The sequence below is a fragment of the Amphibalanus amphitrite genome, unplaced genomic scaffold (assembly GCF_019059575.1).
Source record: "Amphibalanus amphitrite isolate SeventyFive unplaced genomic scaffold, NRLGWU_Aamphi_draft 000000F_arrow, whole genome shotgun sequence".
Lineage (NCBI taxonomy): Eukaryota > Metazoa > Arthropoda > Thecostraca > Balanomorpha > Balanidae > Amphibalanus > Amphibalanus amphitrite.
The window spans coordinates 2,353,960-2,369,041 of record NW_024881498.1 but is presented as its reverse complement, the minus strand read 5'-3'; the positions used below and the strand labels follow the sequence as shown (position 1 = coordinate 2,369,041).

The window sequence follows — 15,082 nt, the reverse complement described above, 5'->3', positions numbered from 1 at the left end:
CGGCGGGTCTGTCGCTGTGACGGTGTTCGTACGGCGGGTCTGTCTGGCTGTGACGGTGTTGGGTCTGACTGCGCCAGGCGCCGGCGGCCTGGCTGTCGGCGCCGCTGTCGGACCTGCTGTCGGCTCTGGTGGCCGGCAGGGTGGAGCTGCCACCCGCCACCTGGCGCCAGCTGCTGCAGCTCTGCGTTCACTCGCACGCCGCCCACCCCACCTGGATGACTCTGGGAAGAATGATGGATGTGAGTACCTGCCCCAATAACACTTATTCAGCGCACGTGCCTATTTACGAGTATTTTGTTAATTAGCCATCTGTCTTTTGTTTTTCATGTTTTGTTATCCATCATTGCCTGTGTGGCTCATTTAGTGGCTGCGCTCGACCTGCGTGCAGCCTGTCGCCTGTAACACGCGCCTGCGGCCGGTTGCCGCCAGGTGGGAGTGATGCCGCCGCCGGCGCTGGTGGAGCGGGCGCTGCGGATCGCGCAGGCCGACTCCGACCACCTGCTCGGCAAGAGCGGCTGGCTGCTGGTGCGCCACGTGCGCCTGCTCACCGACGTCCGGCCAGTCGCCAGGTAATGGGGCCTCTCTGTGGCCGTCGCTGCGCCGCTCAACTGGACGGCGGGATGATGTGTGGCCTGTCACTGGGCGAGAGGAGAGATGGCTGTGTTGTTACGCGGCTACAGCAGAGCGTGCTCCTGTCGTGTCGTGCTGTTTGTTTGAATTCTGACGTTGATCCGTAATCTTCCGGTGCGTTCGCCGGGGAAGCTGTTACGTGCTGTGGCTGACGCCGACTCTGAACGCTGCCGTCCGTCCGTCCGTCAGGGCCAAGTACCTGTCGCGGCTGCGCTGGCGGGGCCTGGGTCGGCTGGCAGACGCCATCGCGGCGGCGCTGCGGGCGGTGCTGGACGCGCCGCCCGGGCCGGACCGGCGGCCGCCGCCGCCGCCGCTGCCGCTGCCGGCCGGCCGACCCATGCCTGAGGGCTCGATGGTGGCCATCCCGAGGCCGTCGCCGCTGGCGCTCGCCGCGCCGCCGTCGCCGCAGTTTTCGCCGGCCGAGTCGGAGGAGAAGGCGACGGCCACCGACTCTGAGCCGGCCCAGTCGCCGGCCGGCCGGCCGTCGGACACACCGCGCTCGCCGGAGCCGCGCTCGGCGCCGTCGCCCGGCCTCTCGCCGCTGCACATCAAGTCAGAGGTGTGCTCGGTCAAGGAGTCGCCGCAGGTGCCGGCAGAGAGCCTGGAGTGCGCCGAGGAGGCCGGCCGCTCGCCAGCGGGCGACTCCGACCGCCACGAGCGGGCCACGACGCGCTCGGAGCCGGCGCTGTCGCTGCTGCCGGAGGCGCCGGAGCCGCGTCGGCCAGACTCGGTGCCGCTGCAGCTGACGTTCGACTTTGAGCCGCCGCCGGGCGCCGTCGATGCGGCGCCGAGCGGGCCGCCGGTGGCGCCCGACCAGCTGCAGCTGCAGCGCGTCCGCCGCCGGCTGGAGCAGCTGGCCGGGGGCGCCGGGCCGCAGACCGACCCGGGGCCGGCCGACACGGCCACACCAGCTGCAGTGGACCGCCGCCCGCCGGCTGACGCTGCAGAGCAGTGGACGCAGCCGGCGGCAGCGGGGCCGCGGCGCGACCGCGCGGAGGCGGAGGCGGAGGCGGAGGTGGCGCCGCTGGTGGCCCGTCTGCGGAGAGCCGTCGCGGTCGGGCCGCCGGCTGCGCTGAAGGCGCTCAAGACTGAACTGGTGGACGGCCCTGGCCGGTCTGCCGAACTGTTCCAACGAGTCTGCTCGCAAATGCTGGGTGAGCGCCACCGTACAGACAGACTCCACTGGACAGCCGGGTGGACAGACACTCCACTGGACAGCCGGGTGGACAGACACTCCACTGGACAGCCGGGTGGACAGACACTCCACTGGACAGCCGGGTGGACAGACACTCCACTGGACAGCCGGGTGGACAGACACTCCACTGGACAGCCAGGTGACAGACACTCCACTGGACAGCCGGGTGGACAGACACTCCATGACTGGACAGCCGGGTGGACAGACACTCCACCGGGCACACGGGTGGACACGCCGTGGGACGGGGGGGGGGGGGGGGGTACACTGTCGGCTCTTGGCGCAGCAGTGGACACTGAACACACTGGTGGGTGGTCCTCAGATGCGGCAGCACTCTGCTTCAACCATAAACGGTTCGCCGAGGTATCATATGCTGCTGATTTGTGTCAAAGGGGATTTTTCTTGTTCAAATTTTACCCGTAATATTTCATCTTCACACACTGCCCAACCACGACTGTGCCCCCATCTCAGTAACAGGTGACAGTGAACAATAACAGGGACCGTAACAGGTGACAGCCATCATGATACTGATGGCTGTCACCTGGTACTGTCCTCGTGTGTCTGTGTGGCTGTCTCTGTGACTGTCTCTGTGACCGTCTCTGTTGTTCTGTGTCTGTGCGGCTGTCTCTGTGACTGTCTCTGTTGCTCTGTGTCTGTGTGGCTGTCTCTGTGACTGTCTCTGTTGCTCTGTGTCTCTGTGACTGTCTCTGTTGCTCTGCGTCTTTGTGGCCGTCTCTGTGACTGTCTCTGTTGCGCTGTGTCTGTGTGGCTGTCTCTGTGACTGTCCTGTCTCTGTTGCTCTGTGTTTGTGCGGCTGTCTCTGTGACTGTCTCTGTTGCTCTGTGTCTGTGTGACCGTCTCTGTGACTGTCTCTGTTGCGCTGTGTCTGTGTGACCGTCTCTGTGACTGTCTCTGTTGCTCTGTGTCTGTGTGACCGTCTCTATGACTGTCTCTGTAGCTCTGTGTCTGTGTGACCGTCTCTGTTGCTCTGTGTCTGTGTGACCGTCTATGTTGCTCTGTGTCTGTGTGACCGTCTCTGTTGCTCTGTGTCTGCGGATGTCTCTGTGACTGTCTCTGTTGCTCTGTGACTGTCTCTGTGACCGTCTCTGTTGCTCTGTGTCTGTGTGACCGTCTCTGTGACTGTCTCTGTTGCTCTGTGTCTGTGTGACCGTCTCTGTGACCGTCTCTGTCGCTCTGTGTCTGTGTGACCGTCTCTGTGACTGTCTCTGTTGCTCTGTGTCTGTGTGACCGTCTCTGTGACTGTCTCTGTTGCTCTGTGTCTGTGCGGCTGTCTCTGTGAGTCTGTGACTGTCTCTGTTGCGCTGTGTCTGTGTGACCGTCTCTGTGACTGTGTCTATTGCTTTGTGTCTGTGTGGCCGTCTTTGTGACCGTCTCTGTTGCTCTGTGTCTGCGGATGTCTCTGTGACTGTCTCTGTTGCTCTGTGACTGTCTCTGTGACCGTCTCTGTTGCTCTGTGTCTGTGTGATCGTGTGTGTCTCTGTTGCTCTGTGTCTGTGTGACCGTCTCTGTGACCGCCTCTGTTGCTCTGTGTCTGTGTGACCGTCTCTGTGACTGTCTCTGTTGCTCTGTGTCTGTGTGACCGTCTCTGTGACTGCCTCTGTTGCTCTGTGTCTGTGCGGCTGTCTCTGTGAGTCTATGACCGTCTCTGTTGCTCTGTGTCTGTGCGGCTGTCTCTGTGAGTCTATGACCGTCTCTGTTGCTCTGTGTCTGTGACTGTCTCTGTTGCTCTGTGTCTGTGTGACTGTCTCTGTTGCTCTGTGTCTGTGCGGCTGTCTCTGTGACTGTCTGTTGCTCTGTGTCTCTGTGACTGTCTCTGTTGCTCTGTGTCTGTGCGGCTGTCTCTGTTGCTCTGTGTCTGTGTGACCGTCTCTGTGACTGTCTCTGTTGCTCTGTCTGTGTGACCGTCTCTGTGACTGTCTCTGCTGCTCTGTGTCTGTGTGACCGTCTCTGTGTCCGTTTCTGTTGCTCTGTGTCTGTGCGGCTGTCTCTGTGACTGTCTCTGTTGCTCTGTGTCTGTGTGACCGTCTCTGTGACTGTCTCTGTTGCTCTGTGTCTGTGTGACTGTCTCTGTGACTGTCTCTGTTGCTCTGTGTCTCTGTGACCGTCTCTGTTGCTCTGTGTCTGTGTGACCGTCTCTGTGACTGTCTCTGTTGCTCTGTGTCTGTGTGACCGTCTCTGTGACTGTCTCTGTTGCTCTGTGTCTGTGTGACCGTCTCTGTGACTGTCTCTGTTGCTCTGTGTCTGTGTGACTGTCTCTGTGACTGTCTCTGTTGCTCTGTGTCTCTGTGGCCGTCTCTGTTGCTCTGTGTCTCTGTGACCGTCTCTGTGACTGTCTCTGTTGCTCTGTGTCTGTGTGACCGTCTCTGTGACTGTCTCTGTTGCTCTGTGTCTGTGTGACTGTCTCTGTGACTGTCTCTGTTGCTCTGTGTCTCTGTGACCGTCTCTGTTGCTCTGTGTCTGTGTGACCGTCTCTGTGACCGTCTCTCTTGCTCTGTGTCTGTGTGACCGTCTCTGTGACCGTCTCTCTTGCTCTGTGTCTGTGTGACCGTCTCTGTGACTGTCTCTGTTGCTCTGTGTCTGTGTGACCGTCTCTGTGACTGTCTCTGTTGCTCTGTGTCTGTGTGACTGTCTCTGTGACTGTCTCTGTTGCTCTGTGTCTCTGTGATCGTCTCTGTTGCTCTGTGTCTGTGTGACCGTCTCTGTGACTGTCTCTGTTGCTCTGTGTCTGTGTGACCGTCTCTGTGACTGTCTCTGTTGCTCTGTGTCTGTGTGACCGTCTCTGTGACTGTCTCTGTTGCTCTGTGTCTCTGTGACTGTCTCTGTTGCTCTGTGTCTGTGTGACCGTCTCTGTGTCTGTGTGACCGTCTCTGTGACTGTCTCTGTTGCTCTGTGTCTGTGTGACCGTCTCTCTTGCTCTGTGTCTGTGTGACCGTCTCTGTGACTGTCTCTGTTGCTCTGTGTCTGTGTGACCGTCTCTGTGACTGTCTCTGTTGCTCTGTGTCTGTGTGACCGTCTCTGTGACTGTCTCTGTTGCTCTGTGTCTATGTGACCGTCTCTGTGACTGTCTCTGTTGCTCTGTGTCTGTGTGACTGTCTCTGTGACTGTCTCTGTTGCTCTGTGTCTCTGTGACCGTCTCTGTTGCTCTGTGTCTGTGTGACCGTCTCTGTGACTGTCTCTGTTGCTCTGTGTCTGTGTGACCGTCTCTGTGACTGTCTCTGTTGCTCTGTGTCTGTGTGACTGTCTCTGTGACTGTCTCTGTTGCTCTGTGTCTGTGTGACCGTCTATGTGTCTGTGTGACCGTCTCTGTGACTGTCTCTGTTGCTCTGTGTCTGTGTGACCGTCTCTGTGACTGTCTCTGTTGCTCTGTGTCTCTGTGACCGTCTCTGTTGCTCTGTGTCTGTGTGACCGTCTCTGTGAGGGCCTCCCGCCATCTGACGGCCCGCTGCCCCGCCAGCCGGCGGCCGCCTCTCGCTGCCGGAGCGGCACGTGGTGCACAGTGTGGGCGCCACGCTGCTGGTGCGCGCGCGCGCCGCCGCCGCCTGGACAGACGCCCACCTGGCGGCCACCGCGCTGCTCTCCTGTCGCATCAACCTGCTGCAGGCGGTCGAGGTGAGCGCCGCCGCCGCGCGCCGGCCGACCCTGACCGGCAGCAGGGCCGCTGAGCCCCCTGGTTAGCAGACATTTTGTCATGTGATGCTGTCAAAGCGTACGAAGGCCTTCTATTGTCCGTGATCTGCCTACAGGGTGGAGAGTAATTGCGCGAACATGTATTTTCTTACAATTCGCCCGTCAGTGGAGAGTTTGTTTGAAGGAGGCCATTAGTTGCGTTTGTTGTCGCCTCATTACCAAAAGTGGCCTGACTTTAGACGATGACCTGAAAGGTCTGAACACTTCGAATGGGGGTAGGGGAGGGGGCTGGAGCGGCCGACCCTGTCCCACCTGACAGTGTCACACTGCAGTGTCCCACTGCTGTCCCACTGCTGACGGCGTGCCCGTGTGGTGTGTCCCACTGCTGTCCCACTGCCGTCCCACTGCTGTCCCACTGTCCCACGGCCGCGCCCCGTCCCACTGCTGACTGCGTGCCCGTGTGGTGTGTCCCACTGCTGTCCCACTGCTGTCCCACTGCTGTCGGCGTGCCCGTGTGGTGTGTCCCACTGCTGTCCCACTGTCCCACGGCCGCGCCCCGTCCCACTGCTTTCCCACTGCTGACGGCGTGCCCGTGTGGTGTGTCCCACTGCTGTCCCACTGCTGTCCCACTGTCCCACGGCCGCGCCCCGTCCCACTGCTGTCCCACTGCTGACGGCGTGCCCGTGTGGTGTGTGTACTGCGTGTCCCACTGCTGACAGCGTGCCCGTGTAGTGTGTCCCACTGCTGTCCCACTGCTGTCCCACTGCTGTCCCACTGTTGACGGCGTGCCCGTGTGGTGTGTCCCACTGCCGTCCCACTGCTGTTCCACTGCTGTCCCACTGCTGTCCCACTGCTGACGGCGTGCCCGTGTGGTGTGTCCCACTGCTGTCCCACTGCTGTCCCACTGCTGTCCCACTGTTGACGGCGTGCCCGTGTGGTGTGTCCCACTGCGTGTCCGCCAGCCGGCCGGGCCCGTGCCGCGACACTGCACGGCGTTCCGGGTGTGTCTCACTGTACTGGAGGCGCTGCTGCACTCGGGAAACGTCAGCGACGCATTCCACTTCGCCAAAGGTCAGCGGCAACGGAGGGTGGGAATCGGTGAGAGGGACATACGGTATGTGGGGGTCGGTGAGAGGGGTGGTATGTGGGGGTCGGTGAGAGGGGTGGTATGTGAGGGTCGGTGAGAGGGACATACGGTATGTGGGGGTCGGTGAGAAGGACATACGGTATGTGGGGGTCGGTGAGAGGGACGGTATGTGGGGGTCGGTGAGAGGGACATACGGTATGTGGGGGTCCGTGAGAGGGACATACGGTATGTGGGGGTCGGTGAGAGGGGCGGTATATTGTGGGGGTCGGTGAGAGGGACGGTATGTGGGGGTCGGTGAGAGGGACGGAATGTGGGGATCGGTGAGAGGGGCGGTATGTGGGGGTCGGTGAGAGGGACGGTATGTGGGGGTCGGTGAGAGGGACGGAATGTGGGGGTCGGTGAGAGGGACGGTATGTGGGGGTCGGTGAGAGGGGCGGTATGTGGGGGTCGGTGAGAGGGGCATACGGTATGTGGGGGTCGGTGAGAGGGACATACGATATGTGGGGTTCGGTGAGAGGTACATACGGTATGTGGGGGTCGGTGAGAGGGGCGGTATATTGTGGGGTTCGGTGAGAGGGACGGTATGTGGGGGTCGGTGAGAGGGACGGAATGTGGGGATCGGTGAGAGGGGCGGTATGTGGGGGTCGGTGAGAGGGACGGTATGTGGGGGTCGGTGAGAGGGGCGGTATATTGTGGGGGTCGGTGAGAGGGACGGTATGTGGGGGTCGGTGAGAGGGACGGAATGTGGGGATCGGTGAGAGGGGCGGTATGTGGGGGTCGGTGAGAGGGACGGTATGTGGGGGTCGGTGAGAGGGGCATACGGTACGTGGGGGTCGGTGAGAAGGACATATGGTATGTGGGGGTCGGTGAGAGGGACGGTATGTGGGGGTCGGTGAGAGGGACATACGGTATGTGGGGGTCGGTGAGAGGGACATACGGTATGTGGGGGTCGGTGAGAGGGGCGGAATATTGTGGGGGTCGGTGAGAGGGACGGTATGTGGGGGTCGGTGAGAGGGACGGAATGTGGGGATCGGTGAGAGGGGCGGTATGTGGGGGTCGGTGAGAGGGACGGTATGTGGGGGTCGGTGAGAGGGACGGAATGTGGGGGTCGGTGAGAGGGACGGTATGTGGGGTCGGTGAGAGGGGCGGTATGTGGGGGTCGGTGAGAGGGGCATACGGTATGTGGGGGTCGGTGAGAGGGACATACGATATGTGGGGTTCGGTGAGAGGGACATACGGTATGTGGGGGTCGGTGAGAGGGGCGGTATATTGTGGGGGGTCGGTGAGAGGGACGGTATGTGGGGGTCGGTGAGAGGGACGGAATGTGGGGATCGGTGAGAGGGGCGGTATGTGGGGGTCGGTGAGAGGGACGGTATGTGGGGGTCGGTGAGAGGGGCGGTATATTGTGGGGGTCGGTGAGAGGGACGATATGTGGGGGTCGGTGAGAGGGACGGAATGTGGGGATCGGTGAGAGGGGCGGTATGTGGGGGTCGGTGAGAGGGACGGTATGTGGGGGTCGGTGAGAGGGACGATAGGTGGGGGTCAGTGAGGGGGACGGTATGTGGGGGTCGGTGAGAGGGGCGGTATGTGGGGGTCGGTGAGAGGGACGGTATGTGGGGGTCGGTGAGAGGGACGGAATGTGGGGGTCGGTGAGAGGGGCGGTATGTGGGGGTCGGGGAGAGGGACGGTATGTGGGGGTCGGTGAGAGGGACGGTATGTGGGGGTCGGTGAGAGGGACGGTATGTGGGGGTCGGTAAGAGGGGCGGTATGTGGGGGTCGGTGAGAGGGGCGGTATGTGGGGATCGGTGAGAGGGACGGCATGTGGGGGTCGGTGAGAGGGGCGGTATATTGTGGGGGTCGGTGAGAGGTACGGTATGTGGGGGTCGGTGAGAGGGGCGGTATGTGGGGGTCGGTGAGAGGGGCGGTATGTGGGGGTCGGTGAGAGGGGCGGTATATTGTGGGGGTCGGTGAGAGGTACGGTATGTGGGGGTCGGTGAGAGGGACGGTATGTGGGGGTCGGTGAGAGGGACGGCATGTGGCGGTCGGTGAGAGGGGCGGTATATTGTGGGGGTCGGTGAGAGGTACGGTATGTGGGGGTCGGTGAGAGGGGCGGTATGTGGGGGTCGGTGAGAGGGGCGGTATATTGTGGGGGTCGGTGAGAGGTACGGTATGTGGGGGTCGGTGAGAGGGACGGTATGTGGGGGTCGGTGAGAGGGACGGAATGTGGGGGTCGGTGAGAGGGGCGGTATGTGGGGGTCGGGGAGAGGGACGGTATGTGGGGGTCGGTGAGAGGGACGGTAGGTGGGGGTCGGTGAGAGGGACGGTATGTGGGGGTCGGTGAGAGGGGCGGTATGTGGGGGTCGGTGAGAGGGGCGGTATGTGGGGATCGGTGAGAGGGACGGCATGTGGGGGTCGGTGAGAGGGGCGGTATATTGTGGGGGTCGGTGAGAGGGGCGGTATGTGGGGGTCGGTGAGAGGGGCGGTATATTGTGGGGGTCGGTGAGAGGTACGGTATGTGGGGGTCGGTGAGAGGGACGGTATGTGGGGGTCGGTGAGAGGGACGGTATGTGGGGGTCGGTGAGAGGGACGGTATGTGGGGGTCGGTGAAGAGGGGCGGTAGGTGGGGGTCGGTGAGAGGGGCGGTATGTGGGGTGGGTAAGAGGGGCGGTATGTGGGGGTCGGTGAGAGGGACGGTATGTGGGGAGCGGTGAGAGGGACGGTATGTGGGGGTCGGTGAGAGGTAGTATGCAGGACACCGTGCATGCCAGATTTGTGAGCCAGCGAACTAACAATGCATGCGCGCTGACAGGCTTTCGTACGATTACGATTTAATATTGCAACAAACATACTTGAGATGGGATAGCTCACTTGACACTTCTTTCCCGCTTACATCATTCCTTTCTTTTCATGTTGATGTTTTCTTTTCATGTTGAGCGCGCTTATTTACAGTTAAGTGTGTGTGTGTGGGGGGGGGGGGGGTAACCACATTAATCCTATCTGGCCTTTAACTTATATCTGTTGTTTTTGAAGGGACCACGTGTTAGAGATATCCACGTTTGATTTACTACGATCGTCTTGCTGCTATGTTGCGATCGTCTTGCTGCTATGTTGTCTGTCTTCTTTCCCCGTTGATTTCGATCCATTTGGTGCTGGTTAAAGGGACCCTCCCAACTCCAAAAAAGTCAATGAATTGGCATGAAAGTGATGTCGCTCGGTTCAGAAAGAGCGAAAACCAATATCTACCAAATTTCATCGAAAAATATTCACCGGTTTTTAAGATATTAGACTTTTACTTTTGTTTTTTTTTGGGGGGATCTCCGCTGTTCCTAGCGACTTTTTTTAAAAGTGCGGCATTTATTGCGCGCAAAGCAGCATGTACCACCGCGTGCTACAAAACGTTTTAGTCAAACATTTAAAAATCGTTAGATATCTGCGATGACGTCACACATTCAGAGGGGTATTCCTATGCATTAGCCCCTCTGAATCAAAATGCTGCAATTTTGAAATTCAATATTTCCGATTTAACCCTCGCCGGCCGAGGGGGGGGGGGCGGGTGCCGCCCCCCCATAGGGTTTTTTCGCGATAGCTCCAAACACGCTGGCGATAGAGAGCTGAAACTTGGCATACGTGACCTGTGATCCAAGCCGCATCTTTTGACACCAACCGCATTTTTGGGTCAGGTCAGGTCACTGACCTATGACGTCATAAGTGAACCTCTGCACGGTCTTCAGATGTCGCAACTTCGCAACGCCCTCACTGCCAGAGGAGATGTCACAGGGAAATGAAACTTGCAGGATCTAGTATCCATTATGAGTCTCACAACTTGTATATCTGGGATTTTTCCTAAAGGTCATATGAGGTCAGGTCATTTTCGTGACCTCACCATTATAAGTCAATGGGGAAAAATTCAAACTGCTATTCTGGCGCCGGGAACGATCTCCAACTATCTCAAGCACACAGAATCGTGATTTGATGCACTCCTTGCAAGGTTAGATGCGTCACTTTTGCAATGTTGACCTTCCGTGACGTCATTTATGACGTCATCAAGGTCATATTAGTTTTTCGTCAATAACTCCCGATCAAATTGAGCTAGCGAGTCGGGAAAGCCACCAATGGACTCAGGAAGACCTGCCGAATCGAATGATATGCGACATGACCTCTTTCGACCAACTTCGTGACCTGGGGGTGCTGACCTGACCTTGACCTGAGGTCAACACCCTAAGTTGACCTGACCCGAACAAAAAGTATATCATTCGACGCGCCTGAGCAAGGCGAACACGATGCTGCCCAAATCGCGGCTCTGCGGCCATTTTTTGCGAAGTTATTCACCAAAAACTGAACCGTACCCTGGGGCACTTGACCTGACCTCAGAGGTCACCGGTTGACCTTGGACCTTAAAATCGGGTACCAATCTCTGCGTCTCGTAACGGCGCACACGCTCGTTTTTTCCGCGACGCGCTAGCTCCACCAGGGGCGAAACGGCGAGGGGGGGGGGTCGTACCCGCCCCCCCCCCCCCCTCGGCCGGCGCGTATGTAGAAAACCAATAGGTCCGGCGAGGGTTAAGGCATTTCTCGATGTTGTGAGTGCCGAAACCGGTAATTGTGAGCCAGGGACCCCATTTTGGCTATCTCAACTCAAATCTAATGTTAAGGTGGGAGGGTCCCTTTAAATCTATGATCATTCTAGTTGCTGGCATTGGCCTTGACCTATTGAGTTGAGCCGCTTCCAGTGCACGGGTAACCGGAGACACAGGCTTAGCGACGGGCAGTTGTCAATGGTGTGAGGAGCTGGCCGGTCGCGGTCGACAGGCAGTCAGGCCGGGCGGCGGCGCCGGTCCGTCCCGGCCGCTGTGACGGTGCCGTCGGGACTCTGCCGGCAGGTTACGGGTTTTTCCCGACGACGCGCCGCTCGCAGCTGTCCACACTGCTGCCGGTGCTGAGCGAGCTGGTGCGCCGGCTGTCGGCCGCCGGCCTGGTGCCGGCCGCCGTCAGCCTACTCGACTGGCTGGCAGAGCGGTCTGAGCGCGACAGACAGCTCTTCGACGACGACTACCGGCTGCTCGTGGGTGAGCGCCGCGCCCTCCCAGACACACGGCATGCGGGCAGGCCGAGCACTCAACGGGTCCCCACTGCCCAATAGTACTGTAACGCCTGTAACAACTGGGGCCGCAGGGGACTCCAAGTCAGAAGTTGGGGCTGATGGCATAGTTTCAAAGGCTAACCGTTTTTTTTTAAGGACTAGAGAAACATTTGAACTATTTGCGGTCTGTTTATGGTTGCTCGTTTGTTAAGTCCCTCAGTTAGCTGCTTTTCGTGCGAGCGGCCGCGGCGGTCCGAGCGTGTGGTGACAGTGCGCTGCGCGGCGGCAGACTTTGAGCGTCTGGTGAACGTGGCGCTGCTGGCGGCGCTGCGGGCCGGCCGCCCGGAGGTGGCGCTGCGCCTGCACACACTGGCCGTGGACCAGGGCGTCTGTCTGTCCACCGAGAGCCTGCGCCAGACGCTGCACCTGCGCCTCGACCGGCGCCACTTCAGCCACGTGCGCGACCTCTACAACCTGGGTATCGCCATCGGCGTCTACCCGCACCAGAAGGTGGGTCGGCGCCGACTGGCCCAGCCGGCGTCGCGCAAACGGCTCTGTGCTCAATATGCGCACACTGCCAGCTGAATACGACTCTCGAGTCTCGACTCCGTGCTAACCTCAGAATAAGCCGTCATTTTGTTTTCAGCTCGTCTTTGCCGTTTCTGCGCTCAGCGCGGTCGGACTGGTGACCTTTAAAAAGGCCATCCCACCTTTACATTAGTTTTGTGTTGAGATAGCCAAATTGGGGTCCCTGGCCTGCACTTACCGGTTTGTACACTCACAACATGGAGAAAGGCTTTACTTAGGAGATAATTAATTTCAAACTTGCAGTTTTCGGATTCTAAGGGGCTAATGCATTGGAATGCCCCCTTTGAATTCGCGACGGCAGCGGAGATCTAACGATTTTTAAATGTTGTACTAAAACCATCGCCAAAACGTGTTGATATATAGTGCTTTGCGCGCAACATCTGCCGCATTTTTAGGATGCCAAATTATTGCTTCCAAATGACGTCGTAGGAACTGCGGGGGTCCCAAAAAGTAAAAAAAGTATAATATCTCGAAAAACAGTGAATATTTTTCGGCGAAATTTGGTAAATATTCATTTTTGATCTTTGTGAACCACGGGACATCGCTTTTATGTCATTTCATTTGCTCTTTTTTAAGGCGGGATGGTCCCTTTAACGAGGGCGTGTGACCAGGGCCGGGGGCCGGGGCAGTGCCGGCCGCACCGGGCACGTGGAGGCTGTACACGCCGTGACCCATGTGGCTGCCGAGTGCACGGCAGGCGGCCGGCTGACGCGCCGCCGCGCCGCTCGCTGCAGGTGTTCAGCCCGCTGCAGGTGCGTCTGCCGTGCTGGCTCTCGCAAGAGGAGATGGTCGTGGCACTCGAGGAGTACGTGCGCTCGGTGGTGGCCGACTTTGGCGGCGTGCCGCCCGTGCAGCCGCTCACGGTGCTGCTGTTGGCCGAGGGCGGGCCGCCGGCACCGCTCGGCAGACCGGTGAGCCACCGCTGGTCCGCTCCCCCCGCACTCACATCACCCAAACACCCTCCGCCGGCCGGTGTGCGACTAGCTGACGTCCTGCCGTGTTGTGCCGCCCACTGACGGTCGGCTGTGTTGTGCTGTGCCACCCATTGACGGTCCACTGTGTTGTGCCGTGTTGTGCCGCCCACTGACGGTCGGCTGTGTTGTGCCGCCCACTGACGGGGTCCACTGTGTACTGCCGCCCACTGACGGGGTCCACTGTGTAATGCCGCCCACTGACGGGGTCCACTGTGTAATGCCGCCCACTGACGGGGTCCACTGTTTTGTGCCGTCCACTGACGGTCGGCTGTGTTGTGCCGCCCACTGACGGTTCACTGTGTAATGCCGCCCACTGACGGTCCACTGTGTTGTACCGCCCACTGACGGTCCACTGTGTAATGCCGCCCACCGACGGTCGGCTGTGTTGTGCCGTGTTGTGCCGCCCACCGACGGTCGGCTGTGTTGTGCCGTGTTGTGCCGCCCACTGACGGTCGGCTGTGTTGTGCCGCCCACCGACGGTCGGCTGTGTTGTGCCGCCCACTGACTGTCGGCTGTATTGTGCCGTGTTGTGCCGCCCACCGACGGTCGGCTGTGTTATACCGCCAGCTGCTGCCGGAGGACGCCGGTGTGCGGCTGCAGCAGGCGTGCTCGCTGCTGGTGCCGCCGCTGCGGCTGCAGCCGGGCGGCGGGCCGCTGCAGTTCCTCGTCACGGCCGAGTCGCTGGTGGACAAACTGATGACGCAGGCGGCCAGCCAGCGGGGCCGCGTGGCGTCCGCGCCGGGCCTAGTGCGCGTCTGGGACGCGCCGCCGGGACGCTGAGTGCCGGCCGGGCGCGCCTCACGCCCGGCTGGCCAGCCGAGTTCGATACGGCGCTGTCCTCTGAGGGACGGACGGACCGCGGCGAGGCGGGGGCCGCTGAGTGCCCAGCGCGCCTCACGCCCGGCTCACCGGCCGAGAGTGGTACGCCGCTGTCCTCTGAGGGACGGACGGACCGCGGGGAGGCGGCGGCAGGGAGTGACAGTGCGAGGGAGTGGGTGTTTGAGTGGGTGTGGCAGTGACTTGGTGACGGCGTGAGTGTGAGTGATTCAGTAAGTGCGATGGAGATCGGGTAAATGAGTGAGTGAGTGGGTGACTTAGTGTGGGTGAGTGAGTGAGTGAGTGAGTGAGTGGACTGGGCGGGCTGTGGTCGGAGAGTGACTGGACTGGAAGTGCCCAGTGGGCGGGCTGTGGCCGGAGAGTGACTGGAAGTGCCCAGTGGGCGGGCTGTGATCGGAGGGTGACTGGAAGTGCCCAGTGGGCGGGCTGTGGTCGGAGGGTGACTGGAAGTGACCAGTGGACGTGCCCAGTGGACGGGCTGAGGTCGGAGGGTGACTGGAAGTGCCCAGTGGCCGGGCTGTGGTCGGAGGGTGACTGGAAGTGCCCAGTGGGCGGGCTGTGGTCGGAGGGTGACTGGAAGTGACCAGTGGACGTGCCCAGTGGGCGGGCTGTGGTCGGAGGGTGACTGGAATTGCCCAGTGGACGGTTACCGTTGCGGCAGTGAGGCAGGTCGGGGACGCCGGCCGTCCGGGCGAGCCCGCCCGCTGCGCTGCGGACCGGCAGCGGCCGGTGGGCTCTCAGGGAGTATACCGATTCTCAGGGCCACCTCCGCAGGCTGCCAGCTCTGAACCGGACCGAGTTACGGCCGCGGCTATCATACCGTGGGACACTTCCACTAGCTGCCTGCGGTATCTAGTCCAGCTCTGCAGTGTGTGACTGGTTTGTCAGTAACAATGGCCGTTGTTAATTCATTCAGATTTCTAATTAGACATAACAGCTGTGGTGAAATGCTTCTGATGATTGATCGTATCGTTATCGGAAAACATTTTACCGGAAAATGATTTCTTACGTTTGTACGAATAATAAACTACGTTTCGTTTCTTTAT

The 15,082-nt window shown here is 60.1% G+C and overlaps 2 protein-coding genes across 4 annotated transcripts in view; both read left to right on the top strand.

Moving 5' to 3' along the window:
- The window catches only part of LOC122378900 (serine/arginine repetitive matrix protein 2-like), a 66,206-nt gene extending 65,633 nt beyond the window's left edge, over positions 1-573 (top strand). The window contains exons 12-13 of the mRNA XM_043360579.1: positions 78-239; positions 430-573. Coding sequence (XP_043216514.1) covers positions 78-239; positions 430-573 — 306 coding nt within the window. The remainder of the gene's footprint in view (positions 1-77; positions 240-429) is intronic.
- A 388-nt stretch (positions 574-961) lies between these two features.
- On the top strand, positions 962-15,077 carry LOC122388244. Of its 3 annotated transcripts, XM_043381152.1 has the most exons (9): positions 962-1,784; positions 5,298-5,452; positions 6,433-6,541; positions 11,438-11,623; positions 11,927-12,147; positions 12,960-13,136; positions 13,767-14,065; positions 14,162-14,467; positions 14,520-15,077. In XM_043381152.1, exons 1-7 carry the CDS (start codon positions 968-970, stop codon positions 13,977-13,979), a joined length of 1,878 nt encoding a protein of 625 aa, XP_043237087.1. In that variant the 5' UTR covers positions 962-967; the 3' UTR covers positions 13,980-14,065; positions 14,162-14,467; positions 14,520-15,077. The 3 variants fall into 3 exon arrangements, with proteins under 3 accessions (XP_043237087.1, XP_043236274.1, XP_043235482.1); XM_043380339.1 differs by having other exon boundaries at positions 14,162-15,077; XM_043379547.1 differs by having other exon boundaries at positions 13,767-14,345.
- The last annotated feature ends 5 nt before the right edge of the window (positions 15,078-15,082 follow it).